Source organism: Xyrauchen texanus, chromosome 18, assembly GCF_025860055.1.
Source record: "Xyrauchen texanus isolate HMW12.3.18 chromosome 18, RBS_HiC_50CHRs, whole genome shotgun sequence".
Lineage (NCBI taxonomy): Eukaryota > Metazoa > Chordata > Actinopteri > Cypriniformes > Catostomidae > Xyrauchen > Xyrauchen texanus.
In genome coordinates this window covers 44,972,630-44,986,615 of record NC_068293.1, presented here as the reverse complement: position 1 = coordinate 44,986,615, position 13,986 = coordinate 44,972,630, and the positions used below count along the sequence as shown (strand labels likewise).

The 13,986-nt window shown below is 43.0% G+C and overlaps 1 protein-coding gene across 1 annotated transcript in view; it reads right to left on the bottom strand.

Moving 5' to 3' along the window:
* LOC127658930 (tumor necrosis factor receptor superfamily member EDAR-like) overlaps positions 1–13,986 on the bottom strand; it is a 50,657-nt gene that overhangs the window by 18,000 nt on the left and 18,671 nt on the right. The window contains exons 2-3 of the mRNA XM_052148504.1: positions 9,139–9,214; positions 7,835–7,957 (exon numbers count right to left, since the gene is read on the bottom strand). Coding sequence (XP_052004464.1) covers positions 7,835–7,948 — 114 coding nt within the window. The 5' untranslated portion in view covers positions 7,949–7,957; positions 9,139–9,214. The remainder of the gene's footprint in view (positions 1–7,834; positions 7,958–9,138; positions 9,215–13,986) is intronic.

The window sequence follows — 13,986 nt, the reverse complement described above, 5'->3', positions numbered from 1 at the left end:
AGGAGGTTACCCCATGTGACTCTACCCTCCCTAGCAACCGGGCCAATTTAGTTGCTAAGGAAATCTGACTGGAGCGACTCCAGGTGTGATAGTCAGCGTCAATACTCAGCTGATATACACACACCCTATTTATTTAGCTTTTTAAAAGTTAGTGCTACTCATAATGATCATGAAACTAAATGTGTCTCTTTTGATGAAAGACTTGATCAGAATCACTCCCGGGAATGTTGAAGTAAAATTATAATTTTCTTGTCAGTTCTAAATGTTCCCATTCACTCGTCAGTGATTGAACACAGAGCTGTTCATTAACGTAATGAGTCTTGAAGTGAATGTCTGTTGTTTTGCCCTCCAGTATCAGTCAGTGGAATCACTTTAACTTGCCATCAGTCTTCAAGAGAAAAATAAAGATAAAAGCAATTGGACCGCTGCTGCTCCCCATCTGGCCTCATTTAAACTCATTTAAAAGTCCTTTCTGACATTTATCCCCAACATCCATGTCCTTCAGTTTAAAAGACCTCCTCTAACACACACACACACACACACACACACACATCACACACACACACACACACACACACACACACACACACACACACACACACACACACACTCACACACACACATGTTGGTCTACCTATCATTATGAGGACTTTCCATAGACATAATGACTTTTATACTGTATAAACTATAGATTCTATCCTCTAAACCTAACCCTACCCCTAAACCTAACCCTCACAGAAAACTTTCTGCATTTTTACATTTTCAATAAAACATTGTTTAGTATGATTTTTAAGCGATTTGAATTATGGGGACACTAGAAATGTCCTCATAAATCACATTTATAGCATAATACCCTTGTAATTACTAATTTGTAACTTACAAAATTGTCCTCGTAAATCACAAAAACACGCACACACACACACACACACACATAAACACACACACACACACATAAACACACACATACACACACACACACGCACATACACACACACACATACACACACACACACATAAACACACACATACACACACATAAACACACACACACACACATAAACACACACATACACACACATAAATACACACATACACACACACACACTGACACACAGACACACACATAACACACACACACACACACACATAAACACACACACACACACACACACACATAAACACACACATACACACACACACGCACATACAGACACACACACACACACACACACACACACATAAACACACACACACGCACGCACATACAGACACACACGCGTACACACACATACACATACACACACACACACACACACACACACATATACACACATATATACACACACACACATATATACACGGACACACACACACACAAATATACACACACACACACACACATATATACACAGACACACACACATAAACACACACACACACACACACACACATATATACACAGACACACACACATAAACACACACACACACACACACACACATATATACACACACACACACACACATAAACACACACACACACACACACACACACATATATACACAGACACACACACATATACACACACACACACACACATATACACACACACACACACACACATATATACACAGACACACACACACACACATATACACAAACACACACACACATATACACAGACACTCACACACACACACAGCACTAGACACAGACGCGACGCACACACACACAGAGGTAAAACTTGGTTTAAATCTCACAATCTTTTTATCTCCTTTTATTAAAACAAGATCATCTGTGTCCCTGAGAGAATAGAGCATTATTAAACTGGACAGGAATTTAATATTTAGAGGAATTCTGTGATTATTTTCCACATAATCATTTTTAAATGTGAGCTGTTATTTGAATGCATAAAGCTTGTTTACATGTTCAGTTCTGCCACAGATGCTCGCTGTTGTATTGATTTATTCAACTGAAATACATTTAAACTGTTATTGATGTTGTTTTGTATCACGTCAGAGCCGTAAACTGAGGAAGCGACAGTTTGTGTTCAATAGCAGAAGTCCTGTTGAAGAACTACACTACCCATAATCCTACAGAGAAATCCATCAATCAAATGAGCTCTGCAGCTCCGCCCACTCCCATGATGCACTGTGAATGATGCAATCGAGTCGCTCTCCCTACACGCACAAACTACTGATATATTTGTATATATATGGGAATATTTTTAAGTAAAGGGAACAGGATACTTTCCACGATTGAGTGAACTGTTCCTTTAAGGCTGGAGTCACCCTACCGAAAGTGACCACGACACCTGCGCTCTTTAAACCTCAGAACACCTCGTCCCCTTTATTACCTGCTCTTAAATATTCCCCAGTAAAGCTGCATGACAATAATGTCATCTCTTATTTCCAGAGGTAGACCCATGTTTGATTTAAATCTCCTTCAGAAGCCGAGGTTTATGAGCAGCTACAGTACACGGATCCGTTTCATGTGTTTAAAGGCCTCGTGTGGTGCAGCTTACAGAACTGTGAAATGAAAGGGAGTTTGATTTAGATCACAGGTTCCCGCTGTCGTTAACTGAAGAAATATAAAGATTATGCAGGAATCATTTTCAGTGCCAGCCCAAACAATCAGTGAGATACTGTATCATCATGCCAACATTCACTCTGCTAGTATAAACTTATTTATCCCTGCTGCAATAGTTGTTTACTTCAGAAATGGAGCATATTTTTGCATTCGGCACACGTTTAATGAGGTTTCATAGCACAGAAACTAGAATCATCGAGGGCAGAGGTGGGTGATAGAAATATTTGGGCAATAACTACTGTATATATATATATATATCACCATATACACATTTATATGGACAGAGATTAAAAAACTGATTTAGAATTATGTCCAAAGTAATGGCAGACCTGTATACACTCACCTAAAGCATTATTAGGAACACCTGTTCAATTTCTCATTAATGCAATTATCTAAATCAACCAATCACATGGCAGTTGCTTCAATGCATTTAGGGGTGTGGTCCTGGTCAAGACAATCTCCTGAACTCCAAACTGAATGTCAGAATGGGAAAGAAAGGTGATTTAAGCAATTTTGAGCGTGGCATGGTTGTTGGTGCCAGACGGGCCGGTCTGAGTATTTCACAATCTGCTCAGTTACTGGGATTTTCACGCACAACCATTTCTAGGGTTTACAAAGAATGGTGTGAAAAGGAAAAACATCCAGTATGCGGCAGTCCTGTGGGCTGAAAATGCCTTGTTGATGCTAGAGGTCAGAGGAGAATGGGCCGACTGATTCAAGCTGATAGAAGAGCAACTTTGCCTGAAATAACCACTCGTTACAACCGAGGTATGCAGCAAAGCATTTGTGAAGCCACAACACGCACAACCTTGAGGCGGATGGGCTACAACAGCAGAAGACCCCACCGGGTACCACTCATCTCCACTACAAATAGGAAAAAAGAGGCTACAATTTGCAAGAGCTCACCAAAATTGGACAGTTGAAGACTGGAAAAATGTTGCCTGGTCTGATGAGTCTCGATTTCTGTTGAGACATTCAGATGGTAGAGTCAGAATTTGGCGTAAACAGAATGAGAACATGGATCCATCATGCCTTGTTACCACTGTGCAGGCTGGTGGTGGTGGTGTAATGGTGTGGGTGATGTTTTCTTGGCACACTTTAGGCCCCTTAGTGCCAATTGGGCATCGTTTAAATGCCACGGCCTACCTGAGCATTGTTTCTGACCATGTCCATCCCTTTATGGCCACCATGTACCCATCCTCTGATGGCTACTTCCAGCAGGATAATGCACCATGTCACAAAGCTCGAATCATTTCAAATTGGTTTCTTGAACATGACAATGAGTTCACTGTACTAAAATGGCCCCCACAGTCACCAGATCTCAACCCAATAGAGCATCTTTGGGATGTGGTGGAACGGGAGCTTCGTGCCCTGGATGTGCATCCCACAAATCTCCATCAACTGCAAGATGCTATCCTATCAATATGGGCTAACATTTCTAAAGAATGCTTTCAGCACCTTGTTGAATCAATGCCACGTAGAATTAAGGCAGTTCTGAAGGCGAAAGGGGGTCAAACACAGTATTAGTATGTGTTCCTAATAATCCTTTAGGTGAGTGTATATGTATATAATCATTATCGTTTACTGCATACAAGTGACATGTTCATTTAATACATATTGCTAATAATGCCGAATGATTCATTTAATGTGTTAAGATTGTGTTTGTATTTGAGGTAAATGAGCCTGTCTCTTTAAGAAGGAAATATCTTTTGAAGTGTGATTTGATGCCAGTGCAGTGGGTACGTGTTGCTGTCTGGGTGGTCAGGAGCTGCCAGATACCAATCAAACATAACCATAACCATACTTTCATTATTTAATCAACCTCATGTCATTCCAAACCTGCATGCCATTATTTTCTCAGAACTCTTTTACATGTAGTGATCGCTCTGTCGCTCCTCGAGTCACTTAAAGCTTTGTGCGACAGATCTGACAGCAAGATTGTCAATGAATAAAGCTGGTTGTGGCTCAGGTGTTAGAGCGGGTCGGCCGCTAATCTCTGGGTTGGTTTAGGGGTTGTGTTGGGTTTAGGGGTTGTGTTGGGTTTAGGGGTTGTGTTGGGTTTAGGGGTTGTGTTGGGTTTAGGGGTTGTGTTGGGTTTAGGGGATGTTTTGGGTTTAGGGGATGTGTTGGGTTTAGGGGTTGTGTTGGGTTTAGGGGATGTGTTGGGTTTAGGGGTTGTGTTGGGTTTAGGGGATGTGTTGGGTTTAGGGCATGTGTTGGGTTTAGGGGATGTGTTGGGTTTAGGGGATGTGTTGGGTTTAGGGGTTGTGTTGGGTTTAGGGGGTGTGTTGGGTTTAGGGGATGTGTTGGGTTTAGGGGATGGGTTGGGTTTAGGGGTTGTGTTGGGTTTAGGGGTTGTGTTGGGTTTAGGGGTTGTGTTGGGTTTAGGGGATGTGTTGGGTTTAGGGGTTGTGTTGGGTTAAGGGGATGTGTTGGGTTAAGGGGATGTGTTGGGTTTAGGGGTTGTGTTGGGTTTAGGGGTTGTGTTGGGTTTAGGGGTTGTGTTGGGTTTAGGGGATGTGTTGGGTTTAGGGATTGTGTTGGGTTTAGGGGATGTGTTGGGTTTAGGGGATGTGTTGGGTTTAGGGGTTGTGTTGGGTTCAGGGGATGTGTTGGGTTAAGGGGATGTGTTGGGTTTAGGGGTTGTGTTGGGTTTAGGGGTTGTGTTGGGTTCAGGGGTTGTGTTGGGTTTAGGGGTTGTGTTGGGTTTAGGGGATGTGTTGGGTTTAGGAGATGTGTTGGGTTTAGGGGTTGTGTTGGGTTTAGGGGATGTGTTGGGTTTAGGGATTGTGTTGGGTTTAGGGGGTGTGTTGGGTTTAGGGGGTGTGTTGGGTTTAGGGATTGTGTTGGGTTTAGGGGTTGTGTTGGGTTTAGGGGATGTGTTGGGTTTAGGGATTGTGTTGGGTTTAGGGGATGTGTTGGGTTTAGGGGATGTGTTGGGTTTAGGGGGTGTGTTGGGTTTAGGGGTTGTGTTGGGTTTAGGGGTTGTGTTGGGTTTAGGGGTTGTGTTGGGTTTAGGGGATGTGTTGGGTTTAGGGGATGTGTTGGGTTTAGGGATTGTGTTGGGTTTAGGGGATGTGTTGGTTTAGGGGATGTGTTGGGTTTAGGGGATGTGTTGGGTTTAGGGGGTGTGTTGGGTTTAGGGGATGTGTTGGGTTTAGGGGATGGGTTGGGTTTAGGGGTTGTGTTGGGTTTAGGGATTGTGTTGGGTTTAGGGGATGTGTTGGTTTAGGGGATGTGTTGGGTTTAGGGGATGTGTTGGGTTTAGGGGGTGTGTTGGGTTTAGGGGATGTGTTGGGTTTAGGGGATGGGTTGGGTTTAGGGGTTGTGTTGGGTTTAGGGGTTGTGTTGGGTTTAGGGGTTGTGTTGGGTTTAGGGGATGTGTTGGGTTTAGGGATTGTGTTGGGTTTAGGGGATGTGTTGGGTTTAGGGGATGTGTTGGGTTTAGGGGATGTGTTGGGTTTAGGGGTTGTGTTGGGTTTAGGGGATGTGTTGGGTTTAGGGGTGTGTTGGGTTTAGGGGTTGTGTTGGGTTTAGGGGTTGTGTTGGGTTTAGGGGTTGTGTTGGGTTTAGGGGATGTGTTGGGTTTAGGGGTTGTGTTGGGTTTAGGGATGTGTTGGGTTTAGGGATGTGTTGGGTTTAGGGGTTGTGTTGGGTTTAGGGGATGTGTTGGGTTTAGGGGATGTGTTGGGTTTAGGGCATGTGTTGGGTTTAGGGGATGTGTTGGGTTTAGGGGATGTGTTGGGTTTAGGGGTTGTGTTGGGTTTAGGGTTGTGTTGGGTTTAGGGGATGTGTTGGGTTTAGGGGTTGTGTTGGGTTTAGGGGATGTGTTGGGTTTAGGGGTTGTGTTGGGTTTAGGGGATGTGTTGGGTTTAGGGGTTGTGTTGGGTTTAGGGGATGTGTTGGGTTTAGGGGTTGTGTTGGGTTTAGGGATTGTGTTGGGTTTAGGGGATGTGTTGGGTTTAGGGGTTGTGTTGGGTTTAGGGATGTGTTGGGTTTAGGGGTTGTGTTGGATTTAGGGGTTGTGTTGGGTTTAGGGGATGTGTTGGGTTTAGGGGTTGTGTTGGGTTTAGGGGTTGTGTTGGGTTTAGGGGTTGTGTTGGGTTTAGGGGTTGTGTTGGGTTTAGGGGATGTGTTGGGTTTAGGGGTTGTGTTGGGTTTAGGGGTTGTGTTGGGTTTAGGGGTTGTGTTGGGTTTAGGGGATGTGTTGGGTTTAGGGGATGTTTTGGGTTTAGGGGATGTGTTGGGTTTAGGGGTTGTGTTGGGTTTAGGGGTTGTGTTGGGTTTAGGGGATGTGTTGGGTTTAGGGGATGTGTTGGGTTTAGGGATGTGTTGGGTTTAAGGGATGTGTTGGGTTTAGGGGTTGTGTTGGGTTTAGGGGTTGTGTTGGGTTTAGGGGATGTGTTGGGTTTAGGGATGTTTTGGGTTTAGGGGATGTGTTGGGTTTAGGGGTTGTGTTGGGTTTAGGGATGTGTTGGGTTTAGGGGATGTGTTGGGTTTAGGGGTTGTGTTGGGTTTAGGGGATGTGTTGGGTTTAAGGGATGTGTTGGGTTTAGGGGTTGTGTTGGGTTTAGGGGATGTGTTGGGTTTAGGGGATGTGTTGGGTTTAGGGGATGTGTTGGGTTTAGGGGTTGTGTTGGGTTTAGGGGATGTGTTGGGTTTAGGGGATGTGTTGGGTTTAAGGGATGTGTTGGGTTTAGGGGTTGTGTTGGGTTTAGGGGTTGTGTTGGGTTTAGGGGATGTGTTGGGTTTAGGGGATGTGTTGGGTTTAGGGGATGTGTTGGGTTTAGGGGTTGTGTTGGGTTTAGGGGTTGTGTTGGGTTTAGGGGATGTGTTGGGTTTAGGGGTTGTGTTGGGTTTAGGGGATAGAATCTACATTTACATTTACATTTATGCATTTGGCAGATGCTTTTATCCAAAGCGACTTACAGTGCACTTATTACAGGGACAATCCCCCCGGAGCAACCTGGAGTTAAGTGCCTTGCTCAAGGACACAATGGTGGTGGCCATGGGGTTTGAACCAAAGACCTTCTGATTACCAGCCCTGTGCTTTAGCCACAACGCCACCACCACTTACATCTATAGTTTGTACAGTATAAAAATCGATATGTCTATGGAAAGTCCTCATAATGATAGGTAGACCAACATGAGTGTGTGTGTGTGAGCTTGTGTGTGTGTGTGTGCGTGTGTGTGTGTGCGTGCGTGCGCGCCCGTGTGAATGAGTTAGTGCATGTGTGTTTCTCACCATATAAGGCTCTTGTCCTGGTTGACACTGTGGGCACGGTTGACAACTGTTGCTTGTGTAATTATAAAATTCATTTTCACCACAGTTTGAGTATTCTGCACTCACAGAACACATGCTGGAGACCTGCAAATACACACACACACAGACAAAAGTTTAAGTTTCACACAGACAACACAATTCTGTGTTGACATATTAATTGAAAAAGGAAGTTGGGGTGAGACAGCATTTTAATAGAGTGCAACATTTTCATCCCAGTTTTTCAGCCATCTTGGTTCGGAAATGATTTTCCATAGTGAGATTAAAATCCTTCATAAAAGAGTTTTGCAACATGAACTAAATCAACCGGTTCTGAGGTGAATCACAACATCACAAACTTTTATTTCAAGCAAAAAAGTATTTGAAAATCAGACAAAAACAGAAAGATACAAGACTGTGTACTTAACGTCTTTAATGAGGAATGAACTACAATCCCATGATGCATTGCAAATCATGCAATCAAATTAAAAGTTATGGAAAAATAGAAAACCTTTTATTTGAAGTCGTTGATTATAAAGTTTAGAAACAATATATTTACATTTTATTGCAAAATATTTAGAAATATACAAATTTATGAGTAGTTTGAGAGAGTGGTGAGAGTAACCTGTTTGCATCATGGGAGTGGGCGGAGCTTCAGAGCTCATGATGTGATCCTCTGATTGGTGGATCTCTCAGTAGGATTATGGGTAGTGTAGTTCTACATGCTATTAAACACGATTTCTAACAAATAAAGTTGAAATAATGTGGACTGATGACTTTAATTCCAATGAGTCCAACTGGAAATTAACTATATTTTATGATAATAATCAATTACATGTCAGGTATTTTTCAGTTATAATGTATATTCTGCTTATATATGAGAGAAATGATCGACCAGTTAATGATGTTAATTATCCAGGCAGCTTCTAACTTGGTCAATTGCGAAATATTCATTTTACAAATTGTATTATGATTCATTTTCATCATTTGGGTCATATTTTAGCTGTATATTACAATTAAAAATGCACAAAGTTTTGAAATTGCAAATATTATATTGCATATGTTTTAATACATGTTTATTATTTACATGCAGAATTTGCACTATTTACACTGACATAGAGAACATGTGCTATATCGGTACTGTCTCTTTAAGACTACCCGCAGCAGATCAGCCAGTCGCACATATTAACAAGAGCGCAGTTTCTGCCAAACTTTCATCGAATGATGATTGTCTTCATTCGTGACATTTTAACCCGTCCCTAATTTGATCATATTTAGATTAGACTTACCAGCAGAAAACACAGGACGCGTGATTGTGTCCGGTCCTCCGTTCTGACTCATGTTTGTGTCTTCACCTCAGCAGGTCTGCGAGCAGAGAAACACGTGATCGCATAAGTGAAAACTGATGGATTGTGGGTAGAGACGGGACAGAATAAAACATCATTACACCAACATGTGCTGCAGAGATGTTTAATGAGCATTAATGAAACCGTCATCACAGTGCTGAAGATATTACTATATTAGTTTAATCAAAATAATGATCTGATTTAAAAGACTGGATGAAATAGAGAAGTTCCTTTAATGTTTGTGGGGTTTTAACAAACACTCTTAATTTCCAACTCCTAATCACAACAGTTGCATTTTACAGCTCAAAGTAAAATGTGATGCGATATCAATATTAAAGGACCTCAATCAGCTAGCGTGTGTTTTGAGAAATCCACGTTAGGCCTGCTGTGCAGGTCTCTGGGTATCTCAGCGAGTATTGACGCTGACTATCACACCTGGAGTCGTGAGTTTGAATCCAGGGCGTGCTGAGTGACTCCAGTCAGGTCTCCTTAGCAACCATACTGGCCCGGTTGCTAGGAAGGGTAGAGTCACATGAGGTAAACAAATTGGCCCTGTTGCTAGGGAGGGTAGAGTCACATGGGGTAACCAAATTGGCCCGGTTGCTAGGGAGGGTAGAGTCCACATGGGGTAACCAAATTGGCCCGGTTGCTAGGGAGGGTAGAGTCACATGGGGTAACCAAATTGGCCCGGTTCTAGGGAGGGTAGAGTCACATGGCGTAACCAAATTGGCCGGTTGCTAGGGAGGGTAGAGTCACATGGGGTAACCAAATTGGCACGGTTGCTAGGGAGGGTAGAGTCACATGGAGTAACCAAATTGGCCCTGTTGCTAGGGAGGGTAGAGTCACATGGGGTAACCAAATTGGCCTGGTTGCTAGGGAGGGTAGAGTCACATGAGGTAAACAAATTGGCCCGGTTGCTAGGGAGGGTAGAGTCACATGGGGTAACCAAATTGGCCCGGTTGCTAGGGAGGGTAGAGTCACATGGAGTAACCAAATTGGCCCTGTTGCTAGGGAGGGTAGAGTCACATGGGGTAACCAAATTGGCCTGGTTGCTAGGGAGGGTAGAGTCACATGAGGTAAACAAATTGGCCCGGTTGCTAGGGAGGGTAGAGTCACATGGGGTAACCAAATTGGCCCGGTTGCTAGGGAGGGTAGAGTCACATGGGGTAACCAAATTGGCCCGGTTGCTAGGGAGGTTAAAATCACATGGGGTAACCAAATTGGCCTGGTTGCTAGGGAGGGTAGAGTCACATGAGGTAAACAAATTGGCCCGGTTGCTAGGGAGGGTAGAGTCACATGGGGTAACCAAATTGGCCCGGTTGCTAGGGAGGGTAGAGTCACATGTGGTAACCAAATTGGCCCGGTTGCTAGGGAGGGTAGAGTCACATTGGGTAACCAAATTGGCCGGTTGCTAGGGAGGGTAGAGTCACATGGGGTAACCAAATTGGCCCGGTTGCTAGGGAGGGTAGAGTCACATTGGGTAACCAAATTGGCGGTTGCTAGGGAGGGTAGAGTCACATGGGGTAACCAAATTGGCCCGGTTGCTAGGGAGGGTAGAGTCACATTGGGTAACCAAATTGGCCGGTTGCTAGGGAGGGTAGAGTCACATGGGGTAACCAAATTGGCCCGGTTGCTAGGGAGGGTAGAGTCACATGGCGTAACCTCCTCGTGGTGGTGATTAGTGGTTCTCTCAATGGGGCGTGTGGTGAGTTGTGTGTGGATCGTGGAGAGTAGCATGAGCCTCCACATGCTGTAAGTCTCCGCGGTGTCATGCACAACGAGTCACGTGATCAGATGCGCCGATTGACGGTCTCAGACGTGGAGGCAACTGAGACTCGTCCTCCACCATCCGGACTGAGGCGAGTAACCGTGTCACCACGAGGACCGACTAAGTACTGAGAATTGAGCATTCCAAATTGGGAGAAAAGGGGATGAAAAACAAGCAGTGCTCATGTGACACCAAAGGGACGGTGAGCTGTGTCGCAACTGTCAAAGATGTCTGTCTAATGAAGGTTTACAAAGAGAAACAGCCAATGAGGCACTCTGATAAACACTGATTTTGAGCCAGACATTGACATTTCCTTCAGGACACTAAAATAATAAACTCACGGCATTCATGGGCCAATGTTGCTGGTATAATTTATCATGTGCTAATCACTACAGTACTATAGTTTCGAAATGGGCTAGTATTGCCTTAAGTTTGCTTACTACTTAGTCACAATTTGTGAGTATATCATTAGATTTATCTGACCTGGTCTGGTGTGGTGCAGTATTCGACATTTCAGCTGCAGTTTCCTGGTGAAATGAACACTGGAGCGCTTACAAAAACTGTGTTTTATTCACTTTCACACTAATCATGAGTACAGCGGCAGATTATCAGTTTATAAACACTTATTTTTCACACCATTACTCACACACGGCTCTGTTATGATATAGAAACACTTTTACTCTAACACATTATTTGAAAAATGATACGTGTTTAAATTAGACCTGTTATGCCCCTTTTCAGAAGATGTAATATAAGTCTCAGGTGTCTCCAAAATGTGTGTGTGAAGTTTCAGCTCATAATACCCAACAGATCATTTATTATATCATGTTATAAACGTCTCTTTTTGGGTGGATTCAAAAACACACTGATGTTGTGTGTGTCTCTTTAAATGCAAATGAGCTGCTTCCGCCCCCAACATAGCTCTGGTTTCCGTGACAATCAGAGACAATGCTAACTTTAGCTGCATTAGCCGTAGAATCAGCTAACAATTTGGAAAGGTGATTGCAAACTGTTGAGTGTTTTGTATTTTGACACTCATTGACAAAGCAGTAAAATGATTTGCACACACACACACACACACACACACACACACACACACGTTGTATATTTTGGGGCACATTTCCTTCAAAAACAAAACTTGTCCACTGCGTCTTCAGCGCCTCTGATGCCGGGAGTACATGAAGACTCTTATGTTCATTATTCTTCTCACTGTATCTGCTCCAGGAGACTGTGTGTACATCACTCAGGGGAGGAGCTATGATAATAGGGCGGAGTCTGTCACCAGTCGTGGGCGTGGTCTGATCTAACGTGACGTCACTTTAGAGCAGAAATTAAAAGTGTTCATTTTGACACGCCGTTTATGATGAATAGAAATATAAGAAAGACTTTTATCATTGTAGGACTCACATTTATGTACAAACTTAATTTTGCATAATAGTTCCCCTTCAGATTCACCTACATTTACACACTTCAGCTTTATTTAGTTGGACTTTAGAAGACCAGAAAAACATGCAAGTTAACACGCGAGACAAAAGTGTTGCATTTCGTTTAGGTTTAGGATAAAGTTACATTTTACTCCGGGCCAGATTTACTTCTTATTGTGACATAGGCAAGAGTGATTTTGGGCCCCCCTAAAAAGCACTTTTGCAAGTATTTAATTATTATTAGTCTATAATTGCTACAACATTTCCACATGCACTTTATATGCAAAAAAAGTTGCAAAACAGCCATTAAAAATATGAATAAATAAATAAATAATTAAGAACGAAAGAAATAACGATTTTCAAAAAAATAGAGAAAAAAGCACAAGTTTCTCTTGTCTGGCTGGTCACACACAGGTGGATTTCTCTCTTTTAATCATTCAATCATCAATAGTGCAGGAGCCAGAGATTGTTCATGATTGAGAGGGCTGACTCACAGCTGTATAATACAATCAGGATATTTGCCATTGGCCCTTCACACCCTGAACAAACAAGACACGCCCATTTAACACTTCACGAATAGTGAATAAAAGCAAACTTTTCAGCACATTCAAGTTCAGTTTCCATCATCGATGATGAAATGTGTGTGAGCTGACATCACTGCGGTGATCATTTGTAACACCGGTAGATATGAGAGCACTCCACATGACGAAACAATTCACATAATGCTTTTGATTGAACAGAGGCGATCAAATGTGATCCTTATTTAGCAAAGCAACTGAGCTATGGCCAGAAAAGCTCAGGCCTTGTCCACACTAATACGTTTTAGTTTGAAAACGCATCTTTTTCTCTCTCTTTTGGCCTTCCGTCCACACTGAGGCGGCTTTTTTCCATGAAAACTGAGCTTTTTGAGAACGCACTCCAAAGTGGATACATTTCAAAACAGCATTTTGCCGTTGTAGTGTGGACTGTGAAAATGGCGTTTTGGCATTGTAGATTGGACTGTGAAAATGGCGTTTTGATGTTGTTGTGTGGACTGTGAAAACGGCATTTTGATGTTGTAGTGTGGACTGTGAAAACGGCATTTTGATGTTGTAGTGTGGACTGTGAAAATGGCGTTTTGATGTTGTTGTGTGGACTGTGAAAACGGCATTTTGATGTTGTAGTGTGGACTGTGAAAATGGCGTTTTGGCATTGTAGATTGGACTGTGAAAATGGCGTTTTGATGTTGTTGTGTGGACTGTGAAAACGGCATTTTGATGTTGTAGTGTGGACTGTGAAAATGGCGTTTTGATGTTGTTGTGTGGACTGTGAAAACGGCATTTTGATGTTGTAGTGTGGACTGTGAAAACGGTGTTTTGACGTTGTAGTGTGGACTGTGAAAATGGCGTTTTGATGTTGTTGTGTGGACTGTGAAAACGGCATTTTGATGTTGTAGTGTGGACTGTGAAAACGGTGTTTTGACGTTGTAGTGTGGACTGTGAAAACGGCGTTTTGACGTTGTAGTGTGGACTGTGAAAACAGTGTTTTGACGTTGTAGATTGGACTGTGAAAATGGCGTTTTGACGTTGTAGTGTGGACTGTGAAAACAGTGTTTTGACG